The sequence below is a fragment of the Globicephala melas genome, chromosome 20 (genome assembly GCF_963455315.2).
Source record: "Globicephala melas chromosome 20, mGloMel1.2, whole genome shotgun sequence".
NCBI classification, from domain to species: domain Eukaryota; kingdom Metazoa; phylum Chordata; class Mammalia; order Artiodactyla; family Delphinidae; genus Globicephala; species Globicephala melas.
Window position 1 is genome coordinate 42,354,402 of NC_083333.1, and position 20,915 is coordinate 42,375,316.

Genomic DNA, 20,915 nt, shown 5'->3' on the forward strand with positions numbered 1-20,915 from the left:
TGACTCTTATATTGACCAGTTCTCTTTTATGGCCTCCCTAGTTTACCTCTTTGGAGATGTTTTGGGCTACTTCCCGAGCAGATGGGGGTGGGTCTCTTCAAAGGATTTTCTTAGGTTAAAACAAAGTAGAAATCCTAGTGAATTGCTGTTGGACGGTTTTCTCTGAAAAGGGGGGGAAAAGTTCATCCAGGAGGGCCCTCAAAGCCTTTCATACGTGGACAAGAGTGAGTGGCGTGGAGTAGAAACATCATCTTTTTTTTTTTTTTTTAAAGCAGAGGTCTTCTTAGAATCCCATATGATTTAAATTTACTTATTTATGGCTGTGTTGGGTCTTCGTTTCTGTGCGAGGGCTTTCTCTAGTTGTGGTGAGCGGGGGCCACTTTTCATCGCGGTGCGGGCCTCTCTCTATCGCGGCCTCTCTTGTTGCGGAGCACAGGCTCCAGACGCGCAGGCTCAGCGGCCATGGCCCTCGGGGCCCAGTTGCTCCGCGGCATGTGGGATACCCCGAGACCAAGGCTCGAACCCGTGTCGCCTGTACTGGCAGGCAGATTCTCAACCACTGCGCCACCAGGGAAGCCCGAAACATCATCTTATTCGGATTATTTGGGCTCGTGATTCTCATTCTCTAGAAAGCTGAGAGGAAACCAGAAATAATTTGGAATTACACCTTTAGGGTTTTCAGAAAAGCCTGCTATCTCCCCCAAAACGTTCAGATCTGAGGAAAATAAAGAATTGTAAGAGGAGAGTTCAGTTTTAGAAGAATTTGGGTTATTGTGTTTTAATCCTCTCAGAGGTTTAAAAATATATATAGTGTGTAGTTGACTAAAGTCCCCTGGGTATTGGATGTCAGTGAGTCTCTGAAGAGCCCACAGGCCCCCACCCAAGTCCCAGGTTACCTGGTCCTCAGAGAAACAGAACAAATCCTAGGCCAGATGTATATTTTCCTATAATGAAAATGATTTAAAATGCCTACTGTGAAAAGTTAAAAACAATCTTATGGATTAAATAAATTAAAATTCTTCCATTTGATGGAATCCCATGCAGTTCTTAAAATATCAGTACATGTACTTGCAGAAGTGTATCTATTGGCATGGAAAGAAATTACAATTCTAATTACAGTTAAAACTGAAAAAGCAGATTACAAAATAGTGTGAACAGAGATTCCCTCTTTTTTTGTAAAAATGAAATGTATATGTAAAATTCTGAATGATAAACCAAAGTGCTTAATTTTAAATGTTAAAAACCAAATGAATTTAATTTTCTTCTTTTTGTTTTGCTGTATTTTGTAAAATTTTGACAATGCACGTTACTTGTGTAATTTTAATGATTATTTTAAAATATCTGCTAAATTCAATGCTCATTGAATGCTGAAGCAGAGCACTATGTATAGTATGGTTTTAAAGGAGGTTCACAGTATGCTTTTCACTAAGCACTAAGTTTCTTGGCCACATTTTCAAATATATAGCTGATTTTAAATTGATATAAGTTGACAGGTAACCTTTTAGATGAATAAGTAACAATGTGATTTTTAGAAATTTTCTGACAAAAGGAGAAAATGCATTTTCGTCAGATATATTGTAACTCTTTGATGAGCTGTCTTAGTGGTTCCTTCAGAAACAAGGAGCCTTAGATTGGAGTTGTACTTATGCATATGTACCTATACATGTATATATACAAAGGACAGTGTTTTCCGAATTGTAGGAGGAGTGACACAAAGTCACTGTGTGTGATGAATAACATTTTTTAAAAGAATTATTGTTTCGTGTAAGTAAATTATCAGTAATTTTAACAAAGTTCCTTCTAGGAAATATTCATTTTGAAATAAGTCGTGTAGGCCCTTCCTAAGACTTATTTAGTATCTACTATTAACCAAAAGTGGAATTGAAGGAGCAATTATTAATTTATTCTAGTCTTATTAGTTTTACAAAACTTTGATTTCATTGCACATAATTGGTAATCATAATGCAATCATCTTAATCTGTTAGAGCTAGTAAATTTTAAAAGCTGTAAACTAAAATCTCTATTTTTTAATCTCTTTTGTCTTTATTGTTTTAACAAAACATGTCAGTACTCAGTTTTAAAGAAATAGAGAAACATTACTACAAATTTTTAATATTACAGTAATACTTAGATTTTTTTAAGAATGTAAAGATTGTAAAAGCAACATACTAATTGACAAATATTGAATATTAAATTTGTTATTTTTTGTGTTAAATCTTTTACTTTTTAAAAATATCACATTTCTATTTTTTAATTTAATTTAATTTTATTTATTTATTTATTTTTGGCTGCATTGGATCCTCGTTGCTGCGCGCGGGCTTTCTCTAGTTGCGGCGAGCTGGGGCTACTCTTTGTTGCGGTGCTCGGGCTTCTCATTGCGGTGGCTTCTCTTGTTGCAGAGCAAGGGCTCTAGGCGCGTGGGCTTCAGTAGTTGTAGCACGCAGGCTCAGTAGTTGTGGCACACGGGCTAAGTTGCTCTGCGGCATAGGGGGTCCTCCCAGACCAGGGCTCAAACCCATGTCCCCTGCATTGGAAGGCGGATTCTTAACCACTGTGCCACCAGGGAAGCCCCTTTAAAAATGTCACATAAAAATGTCATATTTCTTTTCTTAGAATATATCTCATCCAAATACACATCTCGTTTTCTACTAAAGCTCTATCTAAAATATTTGGCTAAGAGGGAAAAGATTTTTAAGTATTTCATATCATGCTGAGATGAATAAATAGACTCTACTGGTTGGAACTCCATAAATTGGACATCACATTAAAAGTTTTGTAAATACAAAGAGACAGCTGTTGCCCTTCAATGTATGAACCTCTCCATTTTAAAAAACAACAGCTCTTCACCATTTTGATTTCCTTTCTTCGTTGTCTCTTTTACTTTGTTTTTCTAATCAGGATAAATTCATGAGATAAGAAAAAAAATGGCATCTAGAGTAAATACCAGTTTCACTTTGATTCCCAACCAGAAATACAGACGTCGTAATCATCGATCCAACCGTTTTTCCAACATCCTTGACCCAGATTCTCAGCCCTTATCAACGCTTGGAAATTTTAAAGCCTTGCCATTGGAAATATTCCAAATAATCTTAAGATGTTTGTCAGGTGAGGTTTGGGGACTATGAGTAGGCTACATGGACAATTGAATGTTTTATTTTCCCCAAGAACTAGTTTGTCATCTTAGGCCCTGCTAGAATGTTAATGGTGTTCACATTGTTTATTTTTAAAATTTCGTCAGTGTTAGGTAAGTGCTACTTAAAGAAAATATGATACTCAAATGCTTTAAAACATGCTTCTAATTATAATGACATGGTAATTTGACTGTTACATCCCCAATGTTTCTAATTCATTGAGAAATAGATTTAAAACAATTTTAAGATTTTCCTTTCCCCCACTTTTATTATTTATTTAGTATTAATATTATTGTTATTAATCTATTATAAATTAATAGATTGTGCTAATAGTGATGTTCTTGTATTTAAGCCGTTCATATATGTGTGTGTGTGTGTGTGTGTGTGTGTATATATATATGTGTATATATATATATATATATATATATGTTTCTTTTGATAGTGAAGGATATCAGCGTGCTAAGCATGGTGTCCAAAACAGTCAGCCAGCACATTATTAGTTATATCTCAACCTCATCAGGAAGCAAAAGACTTTTACTACAGGACTTTCATAACCTTGAGCTGCCTGACAGGAGACAAAACTCCACTATATTGGAACACTACAGATCTCTAGGTAATTTATGTAATGTAATGAGAATTGTAACAAGTAAAGAACTATACTTAATTAAGGGGATTTTATTATACAATTCTGTAAGGCCTGTGCGAAATGGAATACTTCCTATTTCTATGATGCTTTTACTCTTCAGTGTAAGGACTTTCCCTTAATAACAGTCCCTTACACTTATATTTAAAGATGAGAGAATGCACTTTAAAGTGTCAGTCCTTGTGATTTCATGTAGATACAATGTCACCTGTGCTTATTGTCTAGGTGGCTTGCCAGTTTAGGAAATTGATGTATTTTCTATGCTTTACTTCCTGTGAATCTAATGAGTTTTATCTCTGTACTGCTTTTCCCTTTCAACCATAATCTAGTTCTTAAAATAGAAATTTAAGCATATTATTGTGAAAAATCACTTATTCTCTTATCAGAAACAGTGGTTTTCTTTTTTTTTTAAAGCACTGTGCATATTTACTAATAAATCATAATGCTATTATTAAATTAACCTTATCAAAAGAAATTCTGGACAATTTCTTCCCTTGATTTGTAATCATTTATGTCTTTTACCCCATTCATTGATTTCATTCTCCCTAAGAGTGCTGAAAAAAAATTCTAATTTTGACTTGACTAATGACACCAGTTTAATTATGAAGCTACTTATAATTAACCAAAACATGGCAATAAAATTAAATATCAGAGTGATGTTGAGATGTAAATAAAGGCATAAGAGTAAGTTACCTTTTAGTAGCCCAAGGATGCCTAGCTTTAAGATAATAAAATAAGACTATATAGATATGTAAATACACCAAAGTGTATTTGACAGGTATACTTAGTAAGGCTAAATGAAAGGTCTGTAATCTGGTTACAATGTTATTGGTTTCAGTATTTATGATTAGGCTTTGTGAAGCCTGTAACAGAATACGGCAATTACTTTTTGCTTCTTGTTATTGTGAATATCTTTTTTTCCAATATCATCAGATGCTGAGGAAGGCTACTTGGGAAAAACTTATTCTTTAGTTTTAATTTGAAAGAATTTTTTCTCCCTGACCAGATTCAATTGCATAAACAAACAAAATAGCATTAAGACAATTATGTGGATAATTCAGTTAAAAATACAAATATGTATTGATCTCAAAAGCTAGCTTTTAAAAATGGTTTTACTCATGTAATGATTTCAACCTTCCATTTAAATTTTGTGCAGACACCTAGCTTATGACTAATTCTTTAGACAAATGTTTGATGTACTTACCATTTCCTCATGTTGCCATTCCTATCTGATCTGTTCTTGTTTTCCAACATTAAAATAACATTTTCAGAATTCTCCATTCTAAGGATTATAAATTTTAATTTGCTTCTTCATACAAAAGAGAGCAGATGGCCAGTGTGGAAAGAACATTACATCTGACTCTATTTTAGTGGGAAGAAATTAAAGAAGTTAGTCTCTAAAGGGTATAGCAGAGCACCTGTGTTAAAAGAATAAATAAGTCAGCCAGTATTGTTTTTTGGGTTTTTTTTTTTTTGCCGTACACGGGCCTCTCACTTTTGTGGCCTTTCCCGTTTCGGAGCACAGGCTCCGGACACGCAGGCTCATTGGCCATGGCTCACGGGCCTAACTGCTCCGCGGCATGTGAGATCTTTTCGGACCGGGGCACGAACCTGCATCCCCTGCATCGGCAGGCGGACTCTCAACCACTGTGCCACCAGGGAAGCCCAGCCAGAATTGTTTTTTATGGTAAATTGAAACCCTTAAAAATAGGCGTTCTACATTAGAAAAAGCAACCAACATACAATTATAGCTTACAATTCCCCAGCTATGATATGCCATGGGACTGGATGCCAAAACATGAAAGGAAGAGAACTCAGCCTGAAAACTAAACACTGAAAATGTCTTTTTATGTACAATAATAAGGAGGGCTTATGTTTAAAACTCAATTCTGGTCATGTGTTGCCCAAACATAGCAACTTCTAAAAATAGATTCAATTCCCATAGAGTCTACAGAATTATATATAAAGTAGTTATTATATTATGTAAAAAAGTAAATGCAGAGAAGATGAAAACTGAAGAAAGTCATGATATTCAGATATATATTTTCCTACCATGTATCTTATTTTTAGTTTGAGGACATTTGGCCTTATAGGAATGTTAACAATGTATTGCCATTTTAGGAAAACAGAACACTTAGAGGAAATAAATCATAACCATACACTTCCTGTCACTGTAGTTCAAGTTACATATCTCACTGGGAAATTGAAGGTTTTTTTTTCTTTTTTAAATATCTAAACACAAAATTCTATACATTCTTAACATGCAAGCCCCATAAAAGGATATCTCTGAAGGAAGAGATAAATATTTCATCCAAACTGGATACTTTCTGTGAGAGAAAAACCGACTTCTAATCTCTGAAATTTTAAATACTTACGACTTCAAGTTTTTGTATTTGGAGAAAGGAGTACAAAATCTCTTTTCTCATTCTTTCCATTAGCAACTCTTAAAACATTTTTCATGGTGGACATGAGCTTAATTTTAAGAGGTATTGGAATATGTTTTCTATGGAATAAAGACAGCAGAGTTTCCCTGTTTTGTTTTGTGTTTGGTTATTGTATCTTTTAAAATCTGAATACTTTCTCATATCTGTACTATACCATCAATTTCACAATTTTTTGTAAGATTTTATGCCATAGCCTCTTAGGTGGACACCAGAGTCACTTGGTAAACACCATATATGTGTTTTGCACCCTTCCTCCCAAACTTCCTCTTAAAAACTCTATCAGCTCACAATCCACTATCGTATACTTGACTTTCAGGAAACATTATGCTGTGAGTTATAGATATTCTTAAGTTAATTACATTGTTGTCATTTTTTCATATGTCTCTTTACTTTCTCAGGTCTACTGTTTAAAAGATGTACATTGCTGCTACCCACAAAGGAAAGACTGAAGTACATTCACAAGATACTCGCAGAAGTAAGATCATACTTCTGAATTAGCTCACAGTCTTGATTTCCAGTAAATATATTTTATTATTAATGTCTTATACTCATTTTAAATCTATCTTTAATTAGTGGAATTTCATGAATTGGTACTAAAAAGTTGGTTGATGATAATCTAATACTTTACCAAGTGCTCAGAGATTATAAAACACCAAAATGTAGTATAGGAGTATTTTACTTATTATAAAATAATTTTTACATATAACTAAGTACATCATTCAAGTTTATTAGGTTTATCGGAGTAATAAAAGTATTTTTACCTCATGTGGGAATTTTGAGGTTGTTTTAAGGTGGTGATTTAGATATTTTATTAAAATGAAAATTATTTCCAAATGTTAACATTTTACTATTTAAATATTTGTGTTAAAACTATTTTTAATACATAAAATGACAAACCTTTTATGATAATTTTTGACTTGGAAATGTGTATCAATATGTTTGGGCATAATCTCTGTTAGACATTGAGTTTTACTATATAAACCCAATATATATCTAATACTGCTGATTCAGTTTTACACTCAATAGTATGCAAACTGTTTCTGATCCACTGGCTTTTTTCATGTCAGTGTTTGCATTGAGTTCAGCTGTATGTTATTGCAGCAGCTTCCAAGATGATCTTTCTGCCATTCACTTCTTCACTTCCCAAGACATTCTAAATGCTGAATCACTTACATCAAATTAATTTTCTTGCTTTTAAAAATATTTCCGTGGCTACTCAATTTCATCAAGATAAGGTCCAAAGTCCACAGGTGGTATTTAGGGGGTTCCCCCTGATAGTGCAGCCTTACTTTCTACTGCTTTGAGCCTAATTAAGCTGCTCATATCTTTCTGTCCAAATGAATATTTAAAATTTTTACCTCTATACCATTTTGCCCTATTGTTTCCCTCACCAATACTATCTATTGATTATATTTGAATCCTACTTAAAGACATTGCTTGTTTCACATCCTTCATAAGCTTTTTTAATCATTCTCAAAATTATCCTTTCCCTGCTTTCATTGTATCTGATATGTTTATTTGGTCATTTTAGCATTTATACATACTTTATCCTGAAATATAAAATTAATTTCATGTATGTATATCTTATTGTTCTAAATAAAGTGTGAGCTCCTTGAGGCAAAGACTTTGTTTTATATTTCATAATCCCCACCTATATAACATGTGACTAATCAGTTATTTAGTGTTTTATTTTCAGTTTAGACTGAAAACAATCCTTGCGTACTTCCATTAAATTTGAATGTCAAATCATTGCACAGTTGCAGTGAAAAGGAGGAATTAACAGTTGTTCTCTTTACAGGTTTCCTGTTTTAAATTTAACGGCTGTGTAACTCCATTGCAATGTTTAGGATTACCATGTTACGGCATGTTTTTACAGGTACATTTTTTTTTTAGTGAAAGAAGAAAAGGAATTCTTTTTGAACTGTTATCAAGTAGAGCATGTAATCTGTCTTTCTATAGGATAATAAAAGTAATAATGATCTAAAAAGAAAACAAAATAACATTGTAAATGTTTGAGAATGTGTTAATCCAATAATATGTTTGCCACCTCAGATTTTCTTCTTGGATTTCTCACTGGTAAGAAATGTTTAACACTTATTTGCTCTATACCAATGTCCTTGAAGTTTCCAGCCAATTGTAATGACTAGAAATATTGTGGGGTAGAGGGTGTGTGTGTGCAATGAGTTTTAAGTCTTGGGCTAGTTATTTAAGATGTGATCTTAGAAATGAACTGTATAAAAAAAATAGTAACTATAGGAAATGATAGGGATAACTAACCTTTCTGTGGTAATTATTTTGCTATATATATATAATTACTATGTTATATGTCTTTAACTTATACAATGTTATACATCAGTTATATCTCAGTAAACCTGGGAGGGGGGAAGAAATCAACTGCATGATTTTAAGAACATTTTTTACTATTTTATTATAAACATTATAATAATAACATTATTATTAATGCTGTTCAATATATTATTAATATATTGCACTGTTCTAAGCAGTTTACATGTATTAACTTACTTAAATATTACAGCAACCTTATGAGGTTTACAACAATCTTACAACAGTCTTGCTTATAACCCATCCTGCCAGCCAGCCACCATCTGCATGTACAGATTCCAGGGGCATAGGCCCTCCTTCTAGCCCTCTTCCAAGATAGATAGATTTCTGCTTTTTCTTTTTCCCTTTGGAACAGGTAATATGAGCCCATGTATTCATATAAAATTCAAAAGGTACAAAATGGTATAAAGTGAATATTAAGTCTCCTCCCAGGCCTGTTCCTTGTTCACAGAGTTCCCTTCAACAGAAGTAACCACTGTGAGCAGTTTCTATTATGTCCTTCCAAAGAGAATAAGATTCATTTTTAAACTACTGAAATATAGTTCAACTATTTTAAGAAAAATTGATATGATTAATCAACTTTTTCAAAATCTACATATAGTTGAATACCATTTGAATTTTTCATATATGTTTAACTGTACATTCTGGTCTCCTCAAAGATAATTACTATATTTGGTCCTAATAAAAATTGTTTTTTGTTCACACCCAAATGTCGTAAATAAATGCTCATGATTGTCACATTAAAATGAGGTCATTATCATTTGTAAGCAATATCATAACTGATAGCTAGAGGGGACCAAAAGGGTTCTACTGTAGTCTAAAACTAAGCCACAGCATGGTTGTGAGTCAGATGTCTAAAGTTGTATCTATACTGTCAGAGTTCAGGATTCAGTACCATTTAGTTCCCTGAAAAGATACTCCCTGTGCAACCAAAAAGAAACTGGATTTTGGAGCATTTCTCGGTTTTGTTTATATAAAATTTCCTACGAATTTGAACAGTTCCATAGTGGATAAAAATTGCACATTGCCTCGATTTTATACTACAGCAGTTATGGTCATAAGGCAATAGTGACTTATGTTTTGATTTGATGGTTTGAACATCTGAAATGTTTCCTTTATCATCCTCAGACCTTAACAGCAGGATGGGATGAACTTGAGTGCCATCGTGTTTATAACTTCTTATGTGAGCTGACTAATCTCTCCCGCAACATGCAGACAGTTGTCTGCAGCAAACCAGGTAAAGAACTAAAATTCAGAGATAACCTTATACAGAGATTAAAATAGAAAAAAAAAAGTATAGTTCTAAAGTGTATTTCAAAATAAATTGTGGCATTCGTTTGTAGTAAAAAGACAAAGAGATGTAAGGGAATGATAAACACTGAATCAGATAGTGAGGCAGAAGTGGCCTGTGATTAGAGAAAGAGAAGCTCTCAGAGGGCTTCAACCACATTAATAATATTTTATTCCTTAAGCTGGTGGAGGATACAAAGGTGTTCATTATAGTATTTTTTAAACTTCTATATATACCTGAAATAGTTCATATTTTAAAAATTATAAGAGGGACTTTCCTGGCAGTCCAGTGGTTAGGACTCCATGCTTCCACTGTGTGTGATCCCTGGTCGGGGAACTAAGATCCTGCATGCCGCACGGTGCAGCCAAAAAAAAAAATTAAAAGAACCCTACAATTTAGCAATTTCACTCTGAGAAACTCCCACAGTATGCACAAGGAGATGTATAAGAATGAGCATTGCAGCATGTAACCAGGGAAAGCTGCAAACAAAGTAATGCCTGTTGTCAGGAGAATGGATAAATGAATTATGGCATATTTATACAATTAAAACCATTAGTAGTGGGCTTCCCTGGTGGTGCAGTGGTTGAGAATCTGCCTGCCAATGCAGGGGACATGGGTTCGAGCCCTGGTCCCGGAAGATCCCACACGCCACGGAGTAACTAAGCTCGTGTGCCACAACTATTGAGCCTGCGCTCTAGAGCCTGCAAGCCACAACTACTGAGCCCACGTGCCACAACTGCTGAAGCCCACGTGCCTAGAGCCTGTGCTCCGCAACAAGAGAAGCCACCACAATGAGAAGCCTGCGCACCACAACAAAGGGTAGCCCCCGCTCGCTGCAACTAGAAAGAAGCCCAGGCACAGCAACGAAGACCCAATGCAGCCAAAAATAAAAATAAAAAAATAAATTTATTTAAAAAAAAAACATTAGTAGTTAAAATGAATTAACTAGAGCCATGTGTCTTACTATGGATAAATCTCAAAATATAATTTGAGAAAAAAAGGTTACCAAACAATGCTTTTAATATGATACCATTTATATACATATTAAAAACATGCAAAACAATTCTATATATTCTTTATGGTTATATACATATGTAAAAAAGTATAAAAACATAGTTGGGAGGTATGATAGTTAATTTTGGGTGTCAACTTGGGTAGGCCACAGTACCCAGATATTTGGTCAAACATTATTCTAGATGTTTCTTTGAAGTTATTTTTTAGATGAGATTAACATTTAACTCAGTAGATTTTGAGTAAAGTAGATTACCCTCCATAATGTGAGTGGGCCTCATCCAATCACTTGAAGGCCTTAACAGAAAAAGACTCCCCTCCCCAAACAAGAAAGAATTCTACCAACAGACTGCCTTTGGACTTGAACTAGAACTCTTCTGTTGTCTGCAGCCTCCCACCCTACCCTGCAGATTATGGACTTGCCAAGCTTCCAGAATCCTCATGAGCAAATTCCTCAAAATAAATCCTTCTCTATGTATATACACACATCCTGTTAGTTTTGTTTCTCTAGAGAAAGCTGACTAATACAGGAGGGATAAAACCCAATTCAAGATGGTGATTACCTCTGGGGAGGAAGGTGATTGGGACTGATACACAAGAAGTTTTAACTATATCAGAATGTTTTATTTATTTTTAAAAATCTGAAGCAAATATAGCAAAAAACTAAAGATTTGACAAAGCTAACTGATCAGTACACAGTGTTTGTTATAGTATCTCTGCTTTTCTGTCAGCTTGAAATATTTCATTATGAAACAAATCATGGCAGATTTTTATTTTAAAGGCAGACATAGAAGCCCAATGAGACAATAACAAAATTAATTTATCATGTCTCTCTGTTGATCAAAAAGTTTTATTAGCTTCCTTATATCTTCAAAATAAAGCCCAAACTGTTTATATTGGCCTTCATATTCTAATCCTAACTTACTTTTTCAAAATTATTGCCTACTACCTCTGTATCAGTTTGACATAGGCATATTGCTCTACTCACTGTATCTCAGACATGTCTTACACATTTCTACCTCATACCTTTTATTCATTCTCTCTTTTTCCTGAAATACCATCTCTCCTTTTTACCCTTTAAGACCCAATTTACCTGACCTCCTCTGTAAAGCCTTTCCTGATGTTCCCAGACCTGCAATAATCTCTCTCCTCTAAACTTCTGTGTTACTTGACTTAACACATCAGGAGACACTTACATATGGCCTTAGTGCATTGGCAGACTTTCCATTTACACTTGTCTTATCTACAAGTAAGTAGAACATAAATGGTATAAAAATATAAAATGTAAAATGTTACCACCACCAGGGAAAACAGTTTGGACATTCCTCAAAAAGCTAAAGGTGGAGTTATCATATGACTCAGCAACTGCACTCCTAGGTACATAACTAAGGAAATTGAGAGCAGGAACAAGGACAAATACTTGTACACCAAGGTTCACTGAAGCATTATTTTCAGTAGCCAAAAACTGGAAACAACCCAAGTGTTCATAACAGACGAATGAATAGACAAAATGTGGCATATACATACAATGGAATATTATTCACTCATAAAAAGGGGTGAAGTTTTGATACAGGCCACAACATGGATGAACACTGAAAATATATGCTAAGGGGCTTACCTGGTGGCATAGTGGTTAAGAGTATGCCTGCCAGTGCAGGGGACACAGGTTTGAGCCCTGGTCCGGGGAGATCCCACATGCCATGGAACAGCTAAGCCTGTGTCCCACAACTACTGAGCCTGCGCTCTAGAGCCTGCGAGCCACAACTGCTGAGCCCAAGTACCACAGCTACTGAAGTCCGTGCACTTAGAGCCCGTGCGCCACAGCCAGAGAAGCCACCGCAATGAGAAGCCTGCGCACCGCAACGAAGAGTAGCCCCCACTCGCTGCAACTAGAGAAAGCCCATGCGCAGCAATGAAGACCCAACGCAGCCAAAAGTAAAATAAAATAAATTAATTAATTAAAAAAAGAAAATATATGCTAAGTGAAATAAGTCAGACACAAAAGACAAATATTGTATGATTCCACTTATGTGAGGTACCTAGAACAGGCAAATTCATAAAAACAGAAAGTAGATTAGAGGTTACCAGGATGTGGGAAGATGGGGAATGCAGAGTTATTGCTTAATGGTTACAGAGTTTCTGTTTGAGATGAAAAATTTTAGTGTAAGACAGTGGTGATGGTTGAACAACACTGTGACTGTAATTGATGCCACTGCATTGTATAGTTTAAAAATGGTTAAAATAGCAAATTTTATATCATATATATTTACCACAATTTAGGAAAATAATGTAATATATCAAAAACTGTTGAATTATATACATTAAAGGGTAAAGTATACAGTATGTAAATTATATATATTTCAATAAAGCTGTTTAAAAAAAACCGTGAGATACCACTTCATACCCACTAGGATAGCTAGAACCAAAAAGTCAGATAACAAGCGTTGGTGAGAATGTGGGGAATTTGGAGCCCTCATACATTGCTGGTGGGAATGCAAAATGGTGCAGTCACTTTGGAAACAATCTGGTAGTTATTCAATAATTAAATATAGAGTTACCATATGACCCAACAATCCCATTCCTAGGTATATCCTCAAGAGAAACGAAAACATATGTCCATACAGAAACTTGTACATGAATGTTAATAGCAACATTGTTCATAATAGCCAAAAGGTGAGACAACCCAAATATCCATCGATGGGTGAATCGATAAAAAATGTGGTATATCTGTACAATGGAATATGATTTGGCCATAAAAAGGAATGAAGTATTGATACTTGCCATAACATGGATATACCTTGAAAACATACTAAGGGGACTTCCCTGGTGGTCCAGTGGTTAAGAATCCGCCTTCCAATGCAGGCAACGTGGGTTCCATCCCTGGTCGGGGAACTAAGATCCCACATGCCACGGGGCAACTAAGCCCACAACTACTGAACCCACGCACTCTGGAACACATGCGCCGCAACTAGAGAAGCTCATGCACTGCAATGAAAAGATCCCGCATGCCACAACTAAGACCCAACACAGCCAAATAAATAAATAGAAAATAAGTATTAAAAAAAAAACATGCTAAGGAAAGAAGTCAGTCACAAAAAACCACCTACTACGTGACTTCATTCATATGAAGAATAGGAAAATCTATAGAGACGGCAAGTAGTGCTTAGTGCTGGGTGTGGTAAAGGGCAGAAGGATAGGAGAGTGATAGCTAAAAGAGCAGGGTTTCTTTTTGAGGTAATCAAGATGTTCTAAAATTTACTTGGTAATGGGCGCATATATCTGTGAATATACTAAAAAAAAACGTTGAATTGTACACTTTAAATTGGTAAATTTTATGGGGTGTAAATTGTATCCCAATAAAGTTGTTTTAAAAAAAGTAGTTCCTTGATAATCTCAAATTTTTACAGAGTAAAATGAAGTAACACTCTCAGTACAAAGCATTTAATGATGTATGTCTTGACCTATCCAATATGCATATCAATCTTTCTAGGAAGAATTGTTTACAGTGCTTTTGTCTTCGTAGGAATTGCCACAAAACTGGAGTTATGGATCAGACTGTTCTGTAGGAACGTTTTTCTTGATCCTTGGACCCGTCGAAGTGATTCTGCATTTTGGTTGACGTGCATATTAAAACCATGGCCAATGGTGAATCAGGCAAGATTACTGTATATCATCTTCGGACCAGTAGCTCCTCAAGATGGTGAGCATCCATTTCTTTGGGATGTACGTTACAAAATTGGTTAATTACTTTCACTTTAGGAAACATATCTTTTTGTACCTGCTTAGTTTCATCATTCCTAATAAGTAAACCATGTTTCATAAATGTATATACTACATTGACTTGTATATAACTTAAGCATCAAGACAGAAATTGTTCTACTGCAGGCCATTTCCAAATATATTCTCATCATCTCTGATTTACCCAAAATAACTGCATTTCGGGCTTCCCTGGTGGCGCAGTGGTTGAGAGTCCGCCTGCCGATGCAGGGGACACGGGTTCGTGCCCCGGTCCAGGAAGATCTCACATGCCGCGGAGCGGCTGGGCCCGTGAGCCATGGCCGCTGAGCCTGCGCGTCCGGAGCCTGTGCTCCACAATGGGAGAGGCCACAACAGTGAGAGGCCCGCGTACCGCAAACAAACAAACAAACATTATTATTATTTTTAAAAATATATTTATTTATTTATTTTGTCTGTGTTGGGTCTTCGTTGCTGCACACGGGCTTTCTTTAGTTGCAGTGAGCAGGGGCTACTCTTCCTTGCGGTGTGCAGGCTTCTCATTGCGGTGGCTTCTCTTGTTGCGGAGCATGGGCTCTAGGCGCACAGGCTTCAGTAGTTGTGACACGTAGACTCAGTAGTTGTGGCTCGCGGGCTCTAGAGCTCAGGCTCAGTAGTTGTGGTGCATGGGTTTAGTTGCTTTGAGGCATGTGGGATCTTCCTGGGCCAGGGCTCAAACCCGTGTCTCCTGCATTGGCAGGTGGATTCCCAACCACTGTGCCACCAGTGAAACCCTTTAAACATTATCTTAACTCAAGATTATATTTGCTGCTGTAGGGGACTAATAATGCAAGGGAAGCAATGTGGTAGTCAGAATTGATGTTTTATTTAATTTGGGGTGCATCATATTATTTTTTGCAATTTTTTGGCCTTTCTAATTAAGTTTTGCTTAGATGAATGTTAAAATAAGCATGTATTTAGTTCACACTGCCTTATATCAGGAGTTAACTAGTTTAAAGTGTGTTGAGTAGCAGCAGGAAGCCAATCTGGGATCAAATTTTGTTTGTGTGTGTAATTCACAAAAAGAAATTGGTCAGAGGTAAATAATAAAAAATTGACTGGATTACTCTGTTTTGATATTAATGTCTGGAAAATTCTCAGATACAGCATGCTCTCTTTTTGGAAGTCTATCACTAGGTTTTATTTCATTTTAGTAAGATTACATCAATTGTTTGTTTTAATTTCTGTTATGGGGTAGCATTATCTTTAAACCAGAAACAGTGTTTTGCTTGGTGAAACTACCTTTTCTTTTCCTCATTTAGCTATTGTTGCTGTGCTTCATCACATCAGTCAGAGACATTAAAATTTATACTGTTATCAGAATTGATCTTTCATTATGAAAGTTAAAATGAAAGTAGCATATATAAGTAATGGATTCCGTTATGCAATCCAATTTCCTTTTTAAACAATCTGTATAGTCTTTATCACAAAGCCAACTATTCTGTCATAGCCTAGCTTTTGTTTCAATTATCATTCAGGACAGGTGGTTTGGCAGAAAATGATAGAAGGACCTGCAGATGAACCCAGTCTGAAAGGTTTGGCTGATGCCATTAAATTACTGTATGATACAGGCACCAAAGAATGGACAGCAGATGATGTTATCAGTCTTGTAGATGAACTATCAGGTAAAAGGAATTATTTACCACATACAGTAATAGAAATTTGTTATTAGAATACAGTTATAAAATTGTAAGGACAACTCTATAGGTAACAAAAGAACTGCCTATTAGAAATCACTAAATGCTTTAAAATATTTAAAGTTTGTCTTTATGTTTGAAGAGAATGCATATAATCAACTTACTTTCCTTCCATTTTCCTTGCCAATTTTATAAATATGTATTTATTGCTATTATTTGAAAGCTTCATAATTTAATTAGCTTAATTATTCCCATTTTGAAGTTCTCAGAAACACGTCCGAATGTTGGGTAAGAAGAAGGCCCTTTCCTGTTGGTACTGGCGAGATGAAACAATGTTTCCCATTCCTGCATAATCCTTTAGATTCTAAAGTTTACAAGATTTCTTTCTTTAGCAGGATTACACCACCTTGTCTGTTGACCTATGTGTAGGAGAAATGCGTTGACTGTATTACTAGTATATTTGTGAGAGTCGCTGTGACTTGGCAATAAATAATCTCTGTCCCCGGTTGAATGCTGTAATCGGAAAACTAAAGCATTTTTTCTGAGATTCTCCCTCGGCACTGATTGTATTTCCAATAAAGTAATATAATATTGCATGTATTTAATGATGTTTACTATAGCTATTGTGTAATTTCTCATTAAATAACTGTTCTTTCTTTAATAAAAGTGGTTCCCCGTGAGTGGCTTCTAGAGAATAATGCACATCTCCTAATCCTAAGTGGGAACAGCGTCTGTTTCACTTTCATGGCTAGTAAAGCTATGAATGGACGGGCCATTGAACTGGCAAGGCTGATAGTCTTTTTGGCTTTGGTAAGTATAAAATAAGTTTTTTCTAGCAAATTGTTTAACATGATAGTTGACCTACTAGGGAGCTGCCCTGAAGGAACTGAAATATGTACGAAACATTTTGAAAGAATAAGTATTTAAGTATATATTTTTATACATACTTTATATATTTAAAAATTTTTTTAATTTATATAATAAACTATCATATCTGGAATCATTCCTTGTGTTAACCTCTCCCCACTTCATATCTGGATTGTCATTATACAGCTCTGCCAAGTTATATTCTTTTTTTTCCCTTAAATTCCATTTAGAAATAAAGCATCCGTTATGATTTGCTCCAGGATAATCCCTGGGCAGCAGGGAGAGAAGGTGTAAGTGAGTGGTGGTAGAAGTGAAACAAGATTAGTAATTGTTGAAGCTAGGGAATGGATACTAGGGGTTCATAATACTACTCTCTTTACTTTTATATAGTTAAAATGTTTTTCAAAATAAAAACATTTAAAAATGTATTTAACACAAATTGAGTGTTTACTATGGGCCATACCTGTGAGAGATTTTAGGACTGTGGAAATTAATAGAACAAATCCCTGACCAAAAGCTGCTTACAGTCTTCTAAGCAATATCAAAGTATATATAAATAAATTCAGTGTGATAAGTGCAAAAATATGTAAAAAAAGATACAAAGGTATCAGAGAGGAGTCAATATTGGGTGGGCATAGAGTACAGAGAGGGCTTCCCCAATTCCAGTAGATATAAGTTTTTTAAATGAATAGGAAGTGTTCACCAGACAGAGGGGTTCAATTATTCAAGCATGTACCTGCATGTGTTGCATAGATATCTCATTTATTTGGCTTCCATCACAGATGCCAGCCCAACCAGTGCTTCAAAAGCAATGGAATAATCTTCAGTTGGCTGTTGTGAGGAATAATTGAATGTAATCCATTTTCTACAAAATGGAGACAGGATCTTCACCAACTCAACTGCTTAAAACATGAATGAAATCTCTGTGGCTCTTTTAAAATGTGAAGAAAGCTACTAAATTAATTGTATTCTAAATGTAAATGTTTATTTTAATAAGCAGAGGCCCTCAAAACAAAACAAAAAAAGGAAAGAGAGAATTGGAACTGCATGACTATATCAGGGAACTATAAGCAGTTCAGTATTATTTCTGAAGGGAAAAATGTGCAGAAGAGGAGATGATAAGTTTAGATAGGAAGGGAGAGGCTAGGTAAGGCAGGGCCTGGTAGACCATTCTGTGGAGCCTGAACCACAGGAGCCACACTGCTGACAAGTTTTAGGAAGCAGGGAGACATTGTCAGTTTTACGTTTTTGGAAGGTGAGTTTGGCCACACTGTAGTAAAAGGAATGGAGAGGAAACCGCTAGGGGTGGAGAAACCTTCTCCGGAAAGCCTTCTCTGTTTAACATCTCAACTCTGGTCATTAATTTTCTCTAAATGGCCTCAGATTTGTCTTCTCTTTATCTTCATTTACCAGTGGTGTTCTAAGGCCACTGTATGTGTGGGGTAAGTCATCTCCCAAAATAGATTGCAAGCTCTTTGAAATCCAGGGCTACGCCACTTATTTCTTTCATAATGCCTTGTACAGTGCTTTACACATAATAAGTAGGCAATATATCTTTCTTGTCAGGTTAACATTATTTAGTTACAGTACTATATAGTTTATTTTCATGCTCTATGTTATTTGGCTATGTGAGTTAAATTGACCATTTAAGATATTAGTAAATAAACCTTTTTCCTTTCAGTCAGTTTTACCTATAAACATGTAATTTTCACTTCATCTATCTTTTAAATAATAGAGAAATATTCCCTACTACTTTCAAGATGGAAAGTTGGTGTCACCATAGGGCTCTCTTGCCTGTTGAAATTGTTTGTCTGTCACCCTCATTGGACTCCTTGAAAATAGAGGCCATGTCTTTATGGCTTACCATTGTATCCCCAGCTCTTAGCATGTGGTCAATAAACACTTATTGAATGAATGAGCAGGGGCCTTATTTTTCATATGTTTAACAATTGTTTTCAATATTATTTCTTACATTAATAAACAAATATTCTATGATAATCTTTTTTTCTATGATAATCTTGAACCAGGCTTTTTTTACTTCACACTTTTCCCCACTAAATTTATACCATTTGAAAGCAAAGAAGTATTAGATATAAGAGCATTTCCCATTTATAGACTCAACATGATGTTATATGTATTAAATTCTGTAAAGTTATAAATGGTCATTGTTAATACCATTTTCAAATTCTACTGCTTTCTTCAAATAAAGATTTACCATAATGCTTTGTATGTCTAAATCAGGTATGTGAGAAAGAACTATACTGCATGGATTGGGCAGTTAAAATGATGCAAAAAGTCTGTAAAGTCTTTAGCACTCCAGTGGAAAGAAATAACTTCCTCCAGAGTGTGGCAAATGCATTTGCGTATGTGATAATGGAAATGCTACAATCAGTTCTGTCTGGTGAGTATGCATGTAGACGGTGCTCAGTTGTGAGTAAATTGCATTCTAGTCTCCCCTTAAGACATAGATAATTCTGTGTAGACTTTTATATCCAAGCTAAAAATAGAAAAATCAGACATTGTTTTTCCATGAGATATATTAAGTTCCTGGTTTCGTCACTTTTTAAATCTGGTATTAGTTTTAATGGAAAATGTAAAGTTGAAGAGTCTGCTCTGAAAGGAACTAATTTCAATTCTGCACACCAAAAAATTTTAACTTGCTTACTTAACCAACTATCATAATCATCATGATATTCTTTATTTGTATAGTTTACACATATAAATTTTTATAGTTTTATTAGGTGCCCAACAGGATAATTAACCCTATTTTACAGATGGGAAAACTAAGGCTTAGAGAAATTACCTGACTTGCCCAAGGTCATGAAGTTAGAAGCAATAAAGCATGGACCAGCATTTTTTTCTTCTGATTTCTAATTCAGAGCTCTAAATATAATTCCATGATTTCAATGGTTAACGTCTGACTTAGGGAAAATCACTAACTAGTCTTCTGTTACATATTATTAGGGAAATTGGAACATCTTATGTTTCAAATAAATCATATATTTAGAAACTTAACTGTCATTTTCTTTTCCCTACTGTCTATTCCTGTGTATGGCATATGGAAGACCATGATGAAGACAACAGAAGCTTTCTGAATTTGTTCCATCTTGTGCATGCTCAGGCTAACTTCCATAAGGAGGTCCTGTGTTTGACCATGAATACTCTCTCTACCTAAATACTCAGAAAGCCTTGCATTTAGAGAATAACTCAGTGAACTAACTATTAGAAGAGTGCTAATTTTCCACACTCAGAGAATAGCATCCATGGGACTTTTTATCACCTAAGTAACCTAAGAATTCAAAAGCTGCATAAAAATTTAGAAGCAACTGCTTATACAATTATTAATATAAAACTTTCAGGCAAACCCAAGAATGTATTAATATTTCTCTAGAAAACAAGCTGCTCTAGATTTTGGTAAACCTAACACCAAGCTAAAATGGAACATTAGTGTTCAAGAATCTGGGGCCAGCCAACCTGTATGTGTGGGTCTTCAAAGCAAGAGAAAATTCTGATGCATAGTTAGAACAGACCCAAATTCACTAAATGGTGTGTATCTGTTCACTTTGCTTAGGTTGTGTAAACATAGCTTAGAATGTTTTGTGAAGATTTGCAGTATGATGTTTTGGAATGTGCAGATATAAATCACATTTTTTTTACCACCTTCTTGGCATATGATTACAAAGAACATTTTATTTGCTTCATGTTTTGCAGATCAAAAACCAAAGGAAGTATGTGTGTGTGTACGTATATATCCATACGTGTATATATATATAT

At 35.1% G+C, this 20,915-nt stretch overlaps 1 protein-coding gene across 1 annotated transcript; it reads left to right on the top strand.

Moving 5' to 3' along the window:
* Nucleotides 1–2,924: 2,924 nt before the first annotated feature.
* On the top strand, nt 2,925–20,316 carry FBXO47 (F-box protein 47). Its single transcript, XM_030839972.2, has 10 exons — nt 2,925–3,105; nt 3,574–3,744; nt 6,617–6,693; nt 8,017–8,094; nt 9,690–9,798; nt 14,387–14,563; nt 16,116–16,262; nt 16,942–17,084; nt 19,383–19,554; nt 20,207–20,316. Exons 1-10 carry the CDS (start codon nt 2,925–2,927, stop codon nt 20,314–20,316), a joined length of 1,365 nt encoding a protein of 454 aa, XP_030695832.1.
* Nucleotides 20,317–20,915: the final 599 nt, after the last annotated feature.